Source organism: Oculina patagonica, chromosome 9 (genome assembly GCF_052425735.1).
Source record: "Oculina patagonica isolate OP01 chromosome 9, crgOcupat, whole genome shotgun sequence".
Classification (NCBI taxonomy): Eukaryota; Metazoa; Cnidaria; class Anthozoa; order Scleractinia; family Oculinidae; genus Oculina; species Oculina patagonica.
In genome coordinates, this window is record NC_135766.1 from 8,710,373 (window position 1) to 8,723,329 (window position 12,957).

General features: G+C 38.6%; 1 protein-coding gene and 1 pseudogene across 2 annotated transcripts; both read right to left on the reverse strand.

The window, feature by feature from the left end:
* Positions 1–4,560: 4,560 nt before the first annotated feature.
* On the reverse strand, positions 4,561–9,094 carry LOC144665764 (failed axon connections homolog; annotated as a pseudogene). The gene is made up of 2 exons (XR_013573013.1): positions 8,607–9,094; positions 4,561–5,188 (listed from the first exon to the last, which is right to left on the reverse strand). The product of XR_013573013.1 is annotated as a failed axon connections homolog (transcript).
* A 733-nt stretch (positions 9,095–9,827) lies between these two features.
* On the reverse strand, positions 9,828–11,906 carry LOC144665777 (failed axon connections homolog). Its single transcript, XM_078527071.1, has 2 exons — positions 11,072–11,906; positions 9,828–10,369 (listed from the first exon to the last, which is right to left on the reverse strand). Exons 1-2 carry the CDS (start codon positions 11,413–11,415, stop codon positions 9,931–9,933), a joined length of 783 nt encoding a protein of 260 aa, XP_078383197.1. The 5' UTR covers positions 11,416–11,906; the 3' UTR covers positions 9,828–9,930.
* Positions 11,907–12,957: the final 1,051 nt, after the last annotated feature.

Here is a 12,957-nt window from a genome sequence, read left to right on the forward strand (position 1 = left end):
TTTTTTACTGAGAGACGACCGTTTACTGTAATGCTACAGGCTCTTAAAAGTTTAACTGCAGATACAATGCGATTTTGTGTCCAAGTTTTCGGCTACAACAGCGCACCGAACTAAATGATTATATAATCTAGTGATGAATCATAACCTCGTTTGTGTTATGACAAGAACGAAATTTTCGATTTCAGAAACTACTAGAAGTTATCTGCTTCTAAGAGAGTAAAGATGTGAAATGTAAACTTTGAAACGAAATTTCAAAATTCGCTCTTGTCATAACACAATAGAGTGCACCAAGGTCATGTTCCTCGCGAATCAACTCCTGAAATTCTATATCGGTGAAGAAAACTTGGACACAAAATTGCAGGATTTTCTGCTTCCTGAGAACTGAGAACAATACCGTCTAATTACTTGTACAAAGAACTTTAAGAAAAATATTGTCATGAATATTTCGTTTGTTGTCGGCTTCAGTCGTCGCAGTTCGTGCATACTCTTTAAATAAATACATACATAATGATTTCAAGGGTCCTGCGCGACCTTAACATTACCTATCATTTCCAGTTAAATCATTATTTTCAATATTATTCTCATGTTACTACTGTCACAAAGATTTATGGAAAATGATCAAAATATATCGTAAATTGAATTGAAATGGCGATATACTGAAGTAGGAATAATGCTGCATTACCAGCTAAGTTGACTCGCTGATTCCTGACCCTGTGCGTGACGCAAATTTCAAATGGTGTGACCAGCCACTGACCACCCAAAACAAACACAAACCTGAACTTGATCGATTTGGAAACAGTTTTGTTTCCACATCAACATGTTTTTGTGGTCTTGATGATTACAACCACAAAGCAGTAAACAAGTCTTCCTTTGCTTCATTTGACTGAGTCTTTTTCAACAGACGGGCAGGGATATGAGAGGGATTGTACAGAACGGCAGGGGCGGATACAGGGGAAGCGAGATCGTTTAGGTGGCTAGCCGCACCCCTTTGGACCATCGGTTATAACAGTTTTCTTTTTAATTGCAACGATGAAAGGTTCTCATAGGCTTAGGCATATAGCGGAACCTTTTGCCTTGAACGGCTCCTGACATAACGACGGCAATTTGCTACGAAACTAGGTGATTGTCTACTATACTGAAAAGACTTGACTTGTGCTGCGAAACTTCGCAATTAATTTTGTGAAACTGTTACGGTGATTGTCCACTGACAAGACTTGACCTTTGCTGCGAAACTTTGCAATTCAGTTTGTGAAGCTTTTGCGGTGATTGTTTACTGACAAGACTTGACCTTTGCTGCGAAACTTTGCAATTAATAATTATGTTTATTAGTGAACTGGACTCACTACGCTCAGGTATGTGCACTTTGCTCAGAGGACGAAACAGCTGTCCACTGCTAGGCTGGTGTGCTACCTCAGTCTGGAGATATGTGCAAAGTGCACATACCTGAGCGTAGCGAGTCCAGTTCACTAATAAACATAATTATATTATGTGCCTCAGGGTTACACTATAAACGTGTATATATGTGTATGTACAAGTGCTTACTTTGCAATTAAGTTTGTGAAACTTTTGCGGTGATTGGCTGCTGACAAGACATAACCTTTCCTGCGAAACTTTTCAATTCAGTTTCTGAAACTTTTGCGGTGATTGTCTACTGACAAGACGTGACCTTTGCTGCGAAATTTTTTTTTTTTTGTTTTCTTTGCAATTAAGTTTGTGAAACTTTTGCGGTGATTGTCTATTGACAAGACTTGCCCTTTGCAGTGAAACTTTGCGATTAACTTTGTGAACTGAAACTTTTGCGGTGATTGTCAACTGCCAAGACTTGACCATTGCCGAGAAATTTGGAATAAACTTGTGAATAGATCTGACGATTGCTTGAAAACTTTTTTTAAATAACTTTATCAACATTTTGCAGTTGGATTACCTTTTAACAAAAATAAAAAAAAAACAAATAAAAAGGAATTCACCATGTAGTAGTTTGTAGCATTAGTGTGTAATCGTAGTTTTAGTTTGTAAAAACATAAGTCTCGGAAATATTGTAAGCATAGTTAATGTTAGTACCGCGTCTTAATTTTTGTAATATTATATATATGTATGTATTAGTATGTTTGTGTTGTAAATGAATTAAAAAAAAAGCTGAATGAAAAACTGAGTTGTGGTCGTTTATGACCGTTAACTCAGGTTGAAATACGTTTAGCGACATTTCATGAAAAGCTGCTTACTAGTGCTAGGTTTTTTCTTACTGGGATGCAGAAATGTGTTTGAATGAACTGACCCTCGCTGAGTGTCTTCATGAGGTTAGTAAAATGTATAGAAAGTTTAACGATAAAACAGTTAAGTAAGTGTGCGGATAAGTTTAATTTAAGATTAATCTCAAAAATCTTTTTCTTCAAAATGGTTACCCTCAAAGCATTTTTCACTAACAACTTAAACATTTTTTGAAAAAAAAAAAAAAAAAGCCAGACACCCCTGTTGCGACAGTTCTTAAAAAAGATGTCATAATCCTGTTACCCTACTTAGGTCTTCCGAGCATCCAAATCACTAAACGCCTTAAATCCTGTGTATCCAACTTCTACTCTTTCGTCAACCTCAAGATCATTTTTCAGAATACACGCCGCATCAAATCCTTCTTTCCGTACAAAGACCGCCTCAACCGTTCTCAACGATCTAAGGTCATCTACAAAGCTAGCTGCTGGGACTGTGACGATGTTTACATTGGGAAAACAAAACGACGATTGCATGACAGAAAAACTAAACACTTAAGGCCCTCACTAAATGCGACCACCAATCAGCTATTGCTGGTCACATAAAAACCACAGGCCATAACATCAAATGGGATCATTTTGAAATCCTTGCGTCAGGCAAAACTGACCTCCACTGCAAGATTAAAGAGACCTTATACATTAATGAACTACAACCTTCTTTAAATGCCAATGTCGGCAGTGAGAGGTTGTTACTTTATTAACCAAAATGGAAATATTAAGTTACTGCTGTAGATCAATTATCTCAGTCTCGGTTCCAGACCCCTTTCATACAATATATAAATAGTTGCCAAAAATTTTAACGGTCATACTTTTGAAAATGTATGTAGCTTAGCATACGAAACGTCAAGTTTATAAAATGCTATTTTTTATAATGTTTATCACCGTTGTTTGTGTTATATTTTTGGCTAAATTTATATATTAGAAAGAACTTATCAACCAATCATGAATAATAATACGTCACGTGTAGGCACGTAATAATCCCCGGCTAATTCCTACTAACCGGCTAGCACCGACCAAATTTGGAAGACGCTTCTATTATTGGACGAATGACGTAATCATTATTGGGCGATTGACGTCAATCGTCCAATAATAGAAAAATTATTGGACGATTGACGTCACGCAACAACGGCTTTGTACAGAGCGTAGCCGAAGGCGAAAATGGTCGCTAAATTTCAACATTGCGACGAAAAAATGGCCAAAATATTAGATGATAAAGATAGCAAAAACATCAAAAAAGCTTCGAAGGGAAGTCACTTGATTTTTAAAGCTTATCTTCAGGAGAGAAACATCAAAAAACCAGCGACACCGGAGGAATTGGCCACTGTTAGCGAAAATTCTACGCCCAAGTTAGAAGCCATTTTAATTCATTTTGTTTTTAGAGCTCTTGGAAATATTTTGAATGAATAATAAACCAATTATTGAATTCGGCTTTCGTATGATATGAAGAATTATGCAGATTTTGGAGGGTGTTATCCACCCCCGCCTTCGGCTTCGTCGGATAACACCCTTCTCGATCTGCATAATTCTTGATATCATACTTTAATAGCCTCATCCAATAATTGCTTAATATTGGTAACAACACTCAGAAAAATTAAAAAGCTTATCGAGCTGAGCGAAAGTAAATTAAATTAATTAATTTTAAGAAGGTGGTTGGCAATAAAGCAAAAAAAAAAACAGGTAAGGGACCGTTCATTTTTTATGGGGTGGGGGGGGGGGGGGCTGGTGGGAATTTGATAGATAGTCACTGTTATATATAATGGTCCCCCTTTCTTCATCGAAAATTTTTGCCTGCCCCCCCCCCTCGAAATCAATTTTTTTTTTCGATGCCCCCCCCCCCCCCCCAAAAAAAAAAACAATAATCAAGTGAAATTAAAATATATCGAGCCTTTTGAATAAATAATTTATCAGTGTACGAAAAACACATCCCAAATAGCTGGCATTGCCTCAACTGTTTATTGTGGATGTCGTCTGTTAGTATGGGTTGTCTGCACTTGTAACCAATAAGCTGTTGGGTTGAGTTAATGGCATTTGGTACATAACAAAGTAGGGGGGTTCGGGGGCATGCTCCCCCGGGAAAAATTAAATTTTGAGAACCTCAGGAATGTTATTTTGGGCATTCTGGCAATTTTTTTTTACTCTTACAGAAGCCTCTTTACAACACTTAAAAGTACAATTATATTTAGTGACCCCCCCCCCCCCTTACAGACCATATTTTTTTGGCTGGCCCCCCTTTAAAGCCAAATTTTTTCGGATGGCCCCCCTCAAATCCCACCAGCCCCCCCTATCTCATAAAAAATGAACCGTCCCTAATGGAAAACGTTTATAGCTAACACAAACATTCTATAGCAAAATATATAAAAGCTAAATAAAGGAAATAAGTACTATTAAATATTAAATAACTACTAGGTGCCAGATGAACACTCATTAATGTTGGAAGTATTTCTGTAAGAAAGTATTTTTGTAAGTCTGAGAAAGTAAACAGGCCCCGTCTTCAACCAGATTTATGTTTATTTGAAATGATTTCATCCCAGTCTGGATAGTACAGTTCCTTCATTCTTTTGGCGTGCCTTTCAAGATTCTGTGCTTTAGTCTGAGTTAGCAAACCCAAAGGACACTCAGGACCCATATCCCAGATAAACGCAGCGATGAAAGCAAAAAGTGCTGCGTCAGCTAGACAAGGCTTCTCTCCAAACAGGAATTTCTTGTGGCCTAAAATTTCCGACACCGCAAGTAAATCCTTCTCACCTATTCCATACACTTCTTGCTCCGAGTGCCGACCAATCCCGTGGCCCCACATATTTTTTCTGCAGCTCCTTTGTATCATATGAAATACCAGATATTTGACTGGAAAGGCGAGATGGCCAAACCACCTCTCTCTAAGAACCGGTGCATAGTCTGAACACCAACGGTAGTAAACCATCGTCCTGTGAACAGAAAGGAAAACAAAAGAGTATAGTTTGTTTTGATCGTGCTCAAAGTCGTAAATGCACATTACATGTTGTAAAACAACAAATACAAGCAACGAGACGTTATACATATTTTAATATTATCTTGTTATTGGTAGCGGTAACTTATTATGGTATCGGGGATTTTGTTTGGGAAATATAATTTATTGTTTTGGAATATCATCTTTACGAGTTTTGAGAGTTTATTGTTGGAAAAGAAAAGCTGGTATTTACAAAGACTCTTAGCTATATAATGGATATCTGTTCATGTTGTAAATAAGATTTTTAGTAGAAATAATGGTTAACTATCCAATGGCCAGAACTAATGCGGGATATCAGTTGTCACTCGCTAATATTTCGAACGCTTGTTAGTTTTAGTTTTCCACCTGTTGTTTTAGTCGCCTACGCTCTTCCCTTCAGTTAGCAGGGCTATCGTACGCTTCGCTTGGTTTTGACTTAGCCCAAATCTGCCTTCTTTTCGAGCTCATTAGCTATTCACCGTTATAACCAATCCGTTAGCTTAAAACTACCGCTACCCTTCAGTGGTTCTGAGCCTGGAAATTCTAGCCTGGACGTGCTAACTTAACTAAAATTAGCGTTGATGTAAACTATGAGAGAACTCTTTGTGAACTAGCTAACAAAAATAATTGAACAACTGAAAACGCCTCAGAGAAAGAATTGTAAAGCCTGAAACTAGTGTATTACATTAAAGAAGATCAAGCAAATTCTTGATGTCTATGCCTAGTTGGAGTGTTGGAGTAGAGTCGCTAGTTCCCCCAACAAACTCTTCTTTAACAATGTACTTTTAGGCTAGAAAAGCTGTCTGCAAGTACTCCGTTACCCTGGGTACTAGAGGATTTTTAAGCGCGCAGAGGAAACGGAAATCGCGCATGAAAAGCCTCTGCCACCCAGAGTAGTACTTTATGCAGAAACAATAGAATGACCACAATATCCCAGTAAATTGTTACAATGAACACCGGAAACGGCCTGAGCTTTTCACGAACATTACCGGAGATTTTCCGTGCATATATTCCGAATATTACCGTAGATACTGCTCATTAATATTATGTAACAACGATCTGTATTAGAAAGGAAAACCCAAGAAATACCACAAATTTTCAAAAAGACTGTATTCGTCGATTTCAAATAGATAACAGTGGAGCCTCTAATAACGCCCAACTCTCTATATCGGCCACATCCCCACAGAGACTAGGATTTTTCGTCCAAACCGAATTGAAACATCCAAACTACAATGGGTACCTTTGCTATGGTGGCCGTTCTATAGAAACGTTCATTTAACTTTAAAGGTGTTTTTTATCATCAGGTAAAGGTGACTAAGTTCCAATGCGTTCTGACTTGAACATTACAGGCGTCGACAGTGCAATTTTATCATGTCCATTGTTCTGGTGCAAAAAAATGACGTCTTTTTATTATAAGGTTCTTTATTATTTGTTTGTTTGTTTTTTGTTGCTTTTCTTTGCCAATGACTTGGTTGTCTTTTTTAATTTGAAACATAACATACAAATATATTTTGAAAGAAGAAGCTTGTATCACCCACAAATGTAATAAAAACCATAAATGTAATATCAACCATAAATGTAATACTAACCACAAATGTAATAACTTTTAACCACAAATGTAATAAATCCACTAACCATAAATGTAAATAATATGCCCATAAATGTAACAAACTGACCAACCATAAAATAATGTAATAAACTGGCTACGACTTCCAAGTAAGGGGCCACAAACTTGTCATTCTCTTTGTGCACTTCTTACTTCAGGACACGTGACTCGTTCATCAAGTTAGTATTTTAACCCAGAGACCAAAACCCAAGAAACTATAATTATGGTCTGCGAACATTTAGAAAGTACCCAAAGTATGATTAAAAAGTCTATATACCAGAGCGTTTGAAGTACTGGGGGTTTATGACCCTGATTTCATCCATTTGAAGGAGCTTGCAGTTCTCTTTGAGTCAAGACGAATTCAGTCAAACATCACATAATAAGGAATACGCCTGTTTTACCATTACCAGATCCAAGATGGCAGCGTTCAGTAGTCGAGTTTTGGAAAAGATTTCGTAAGGTTACGTTTGGTGAATAAAATATCTTTGTATAAACTTTTTATTGGCGTAAAGAAAATAAATGGCCATTCTGGAGTGAACTTCTCCTTTAAAACCTGGAATAACAATCTAGTAATGAACTGTCGACATACCCCAACATGTGGAAATAATGACAACGTACTACAACCTTTAAAACTTACAAACAATGTTCAAGTCGTCATAATCAATATGCGAAACAAAAATCGCCAAAACAAATAGCGACAAATATAATTTGGATTGGAAAGTTAGACCATTTTTGACGGATCGACGGATTCCGTCATTAAATTAAGACGGATCGGCGATTTTGAATACCCCTTTACACGCACCACCACCGCCCCCCCCCCCCCAAACCCCCTACCCCTCTCCCCCTTCCTTATGGAGGGAAGCACCACACAAGAAGACAGCCACTGCTAATAAAACACTGGCCCTACATGAACCAGAAAAAGTCGTGTTTAAAACACTTCAGTTCTGTCTTCTTAAGGAGTATACAAGAAAAAATAAATATTCTTATCAGAGCCTTATTACAGCCAAAGTCAAACGATAAAGTTTTTAAAAGTTTCCTATTTCAAAACTGTTCACAACAAACTCCTATTACTAAAACCTGTGGATGCCTCTGCAGCGATCCTTTTCACTGACAACAGCGACAACAACGGATATTACAATTGTTATTGTTTATTACTAGTTGTGGGGTAGCAAAAATAGGGGTCTGCGACCGGTCCATGGGGGGGAGGGGGGCACAGGTTATGTCATCTTCCACAGCGTGATGTGTTCACGACTTGCTTGTGCCTTTTAAAGCGAAATTGTGGGTTAACTTTCTTCTTAATGAGATCAGCAATAGAACGTGCGGTGCTCACGAAACAAGAAAACTGTAAATTAATGTTTAACTACTGGATACTGTAGTGAGTTGTGCGCGTACAATAATAATCAGCCAAGAAAACAGTGAATCCTGAGAAAGCGCATAATTAACTTTAATCGCTTTCATGCATGGCTAATTTATGTAAAGCTCCTCTCTCTTCACAATAAATAAAAAAAATAAACATTTCACCTGCACTGCTTTAGTCGGGTCATATCTTTCCATATGGTACGCAAAAAAGCAAAGTCTTTCTTTCCGGCTTAAGCCATCAGGAAGAAATAAATAAATCTCGAACTGTACTGCCTATAGAAATTTACCCTTGTCATGGTCTGTGCTGCTGCGTGACAGTCATTAAAAGGGCTAATTAATTCTGGAACCATGCACGAAACCTAAAACAACATAACTAGCAATACAACAGCTAATATGAGATGAGTACACTTACCAATAAGTATTTTCTTCCAACATTGTACGAATGATGTGAGAAATTGCTTTTTCTGTGGCGCTCAAATGCGAATCGATATCCACTTGGAATTCTTTCTTCAAAAACTCAATGCAGAAATTTGAATCAGCGACTTCTTGCCCGTTGAACTCGATCCACGGCTTTTTTCCCTTCTTAGAAACCTTGAAGCCATACTCATTTTGGTACGGGATCTTTGTCATTCGAAGGAAAGTTTCCAACTTTAAACATGGCGGACTAGCGCTCAGGACAACATCGAATGGACCGGGCTGATGTAAGACAACTGTACCAGGCTTGGCGGACCTCTTGCTCTTTTTTTCCCTTTGTAAATCTCTTCACGAGGAGATAGATAACAAGTAACACAACAGCAGCGATGCCAGAATACAGAACAGAAGTTGAAATCTTCATGGTTGTTACGATTTATGAGCGCGCGTAGAGTCTGGAGGAATGTTCGTACGTATTTGTCACGCAACAACAGAACAATTCACCACTCCGTGTAGTGTTTCGAAGTGTCTCGTGACTCTTGAGGTAAACAAACTCCGAATGTTCGGACATCCGGCATCCGCCGAACATACTTGCACAATGGGTAGTGTACAAGCAGAAAGGTCAGGACTAAAAGATGTGCTTATTGTGCTTTTCCCGATATCCTGAATCCTGGGTAAGAAATTAAACCTAAACGGCAATTAAGTCAAGTTCTTCCACTCTTTTAAACACGCTAAAAAACGTAAAACGTACACAGACGCCTGTACGCATGCTAGCAGGTGGCGGGGTTTAAGGTTTGAGCCCGGGACCACCGGAAAACAATACCAGCGCCCGAAACCACTCGGCCGCGCTGGCTTCGTAAATACACGGAGGACTTGGTTGTCCGGCCGTATTAGGAGGTGTAAGTTCTTTGGTCAGGGCTAATTTCGGAACGGCTACTAAGTCTGCTTGTGACTCGTTGATAAACCCACGGGAATCTAGAAGTGGGCGTTGGGGACTCACCTGTAGAATAAAATTAGGCCCCTTTCCAAGTGTGTATGAGTGCGATGTTTAACATCGTCGAGGCAGTTGAACCTCATACAAAATATAAGTTTGATAATCAGGTGGGGCCTACTGTATTTCAAATCATTAAAAGAAGCTTGTAAATAAAAGTAATGGGAGAGAAAGACGTCATATGCTTTTTTAATATTTGATATCACCTCTGTACAAAATAAATATATAAATATCTTTAAATCAGTTCATCATTAAATCGAAGAATAAATAAACTAAAATAAATAATTTGCATCTGTTGTACCGAAGCATGAATGAAAAGACCTCAATCACGGTATCAAGATTTATATTTCTTTAAAATAAGTTTATCCCAATCTGGGTAATATAGTTCCTTCATTCTGCGAGCGTGCTCATTAAGATTTTTAGCTTTGGACTTTATGAGTTCATCAAATGGACTTTCTGGACAATCCCAGGCAGATGCAGCAATGAAAGCAAACAGTGACGCGTCAGCTAGACAAGGCTTCTCTCCAAACAGGAATTTCTTCCGGCCCAAAATTTCCGATACCGCAAGCAAATCTCTCTCAGCTATTCCATACAGATCTTGCTCCGAGTGTCGACCAATTCCCTGAGACCATAGATCCCTTCTGATCTTACGCTTTATGCGGTACACCACCAGATGTTTTAGTGGAAAGAAAAGATGGCCAAACAGTTTTGCGAACAACTTCTTCCGTATGCCCGCTCCATAGTCAGACAACCAACGGCAGTAAACAAGGGCCCTGTAAACGAATTTAAAACAGAAAGGTAACTTAGAGAAAATCATCACTTGCAATGCCCATAACCATTGAACCTCATTTACATTCAATTCACTTTACCCGTGACTGAAGATTTCAGACTGAACGTGCGTTTAGCCGTCTTCTTTAATTTGCATTGGTCGCATTATCGAGGCCACTAAGTAAAAAGTGTAGTATTATTTTGACCAAAAGTGCAGAAAAATCTCCACTATATAAGTATACATAAGTGACGGGTCTTAAAAGGCCGGAAATGATGTCATTGTTCACGTATACGTATGACCTCATTTGTTATTCTCGTGTTTTGTGACAGCCATTCAGTTACATCGAAACAACGAGCTGAACTAAGAAGTAAGAACTGAAGAATATTGCTACTAAGACGTCTTTAGTGAAAAACTTCTCTTAACAAGTCGAGGATAATTTAGTACCAAGTTGGGCGTAGAGTAGAGTGTTTGACGCTAAATTTCTTCACTTGTAATGGGCTCCTGACTTGCATAAACAGACTAGAAGTCAGATTAGTCTGTTCTTCGTGGAACTACTTATTGATCGATAAGAATCACTTATATAACAATAGTTTTAAACAAATGACGGCCAACACATAAATGCCGGTACCTCCAATAATAGTTGGGGCGGCTGTGTGTACCCGGCAACCCGCGGGATAATTCGGGAAAATACTGTATATTCACCTACCAATAAGTGTTTTCCTCCAACATGGTTCGAATGCTGTGAGCAATGGCTTTTTCTGTGGCGCTCAAATGACGGTCAATATTCACCTGAAATTCTTTCTTCAGAAACTGAATACAGAAATTAGAATCAGCGATTTCTTGGCCACTGAACTCGATCCACGGCATTTTCCCCTTCTTGGAAAACTTTAAACGATAATCATTTTCGTACGGGATCTTTGCCATGCGAAGGAAAGTTTCCAACTTTAAGCATGGTGGAGAACCGTTCACTGATAAATCAGTTGGAGCGAACTGATGAAGGATGACTGTACCACGCTTGGCGGGTTTCTTGCTCTTTTTTGATATCTGCATAATTAAAATTTTCGGCGACTTTTCAAACACCGTGTTCCAGAAACTTCGGAACTCGCTTCTACTCGACACTGAATGCTAGAACTGTACAGCAACTCTTTTTATTGCTGGTATTGAAGTCTATATATGGTATATCCGCTAACTAACTGATAAATTTATAAAACGACGTGATGATCAGAACATCTGTCAGAGTTTCCTTCACATGGCCACAATTGGGTGTTCAGATGTTATCATAAACAGGAAGACGGAACATTAAATACCGCCGGGGTTCCGAAGTCACGAAACATATTTGCTTACGCTTGCTGAAACGACAGAAGGTTAAAACTAACACTTAACGATCGTTATATGTGTAAAAGCTACCGTCTGTTTTCACACAATTATAACAGAAATCCCGTGCCAGGCATTTGACGAGTGGTGGGGCGAGTCGCGAGCAAAGAGATCAGTTGAAGCATGATTAGAGAGGACGTCAAATATCTAGCTGGCTAATTCCTTCACGATTACACGTTACGTAACCAAACTGAATTTCTTATCTCGAACGGTTTCACCCTAAGCTGAAAAAAAACCCGCCCACTTTAGAAGCAATTAATAAACCCATCATCGGCTATTAATCCGCGGGGAATTATGCGGAAGATAATACGGCGGCAGGCGTAACCGGAAGTTACTTGTAGCGCACTGAAGGTTCTGACCCTGGTTATTTCACGTACTGTCGACCTTCAACATCACTTGGTTTGAAGCGGACTTTACCTTACATTTACCGTTGCCAGATATCAATAGCAATATTTTGCTGCTTTAATTTATCATAAAGCTAAATTCTTTCACTTTGACTTCGTACAGCAAATGCGATCCAGTGATAATTGTTAGTTGCGCAACACCGCACATGGGAGTTCCGTATTGTACGCGCTTAATCGAACAATAAAAACTTCCCATTCAGATGATGTTCGTTATTCCTCATAGATACACTGCAATATTCATAACCAGAGGAAATGGCGTCAAGAATCCGTCCTTTTTTAGTCATCCTAAAATTATGTTGCTACACTTCCACGCAGTTACCGCCAAGTTTAGGTGGTCGCGAAGAGAAGTTGTACGTAATGAATGAAAGAACGGAGAATGTCAATTTCATGACTCTCTTCTTTAATTTTTATTTTTAGCGCAGATAATGCGATATTGAATTAACGATTAATGAAAACTTTTCTCCAATTGCCCCCTGTAAACGTTATCCTTGAACGACTTTGAAGACAGGAACACTGAATCTCATGGTCTGTTAGGTTAACTACGTAAGATGTATTTCCGGTCCCTCCTAAGTTCAGCTGCGTCTCGCTTTCGAAACATAATCGGTGTAGTTTTGAGAGGTATTATTACTTTAAAATAAACTTTCTGTAATTGATGATTAGAAGGAGAGTCAAGAGTGTCTTGCTCTAGCTCCGTAAGCTGATTAAGTTAATTCAGTTGCAATTGACCATCTGCCACACTCGCGTGTTACTGTCCTAAGTTCAGCTGCGTCTCGCTTTCGAAACATAATCGGAGTAATTTTGAGAGGTATTATTA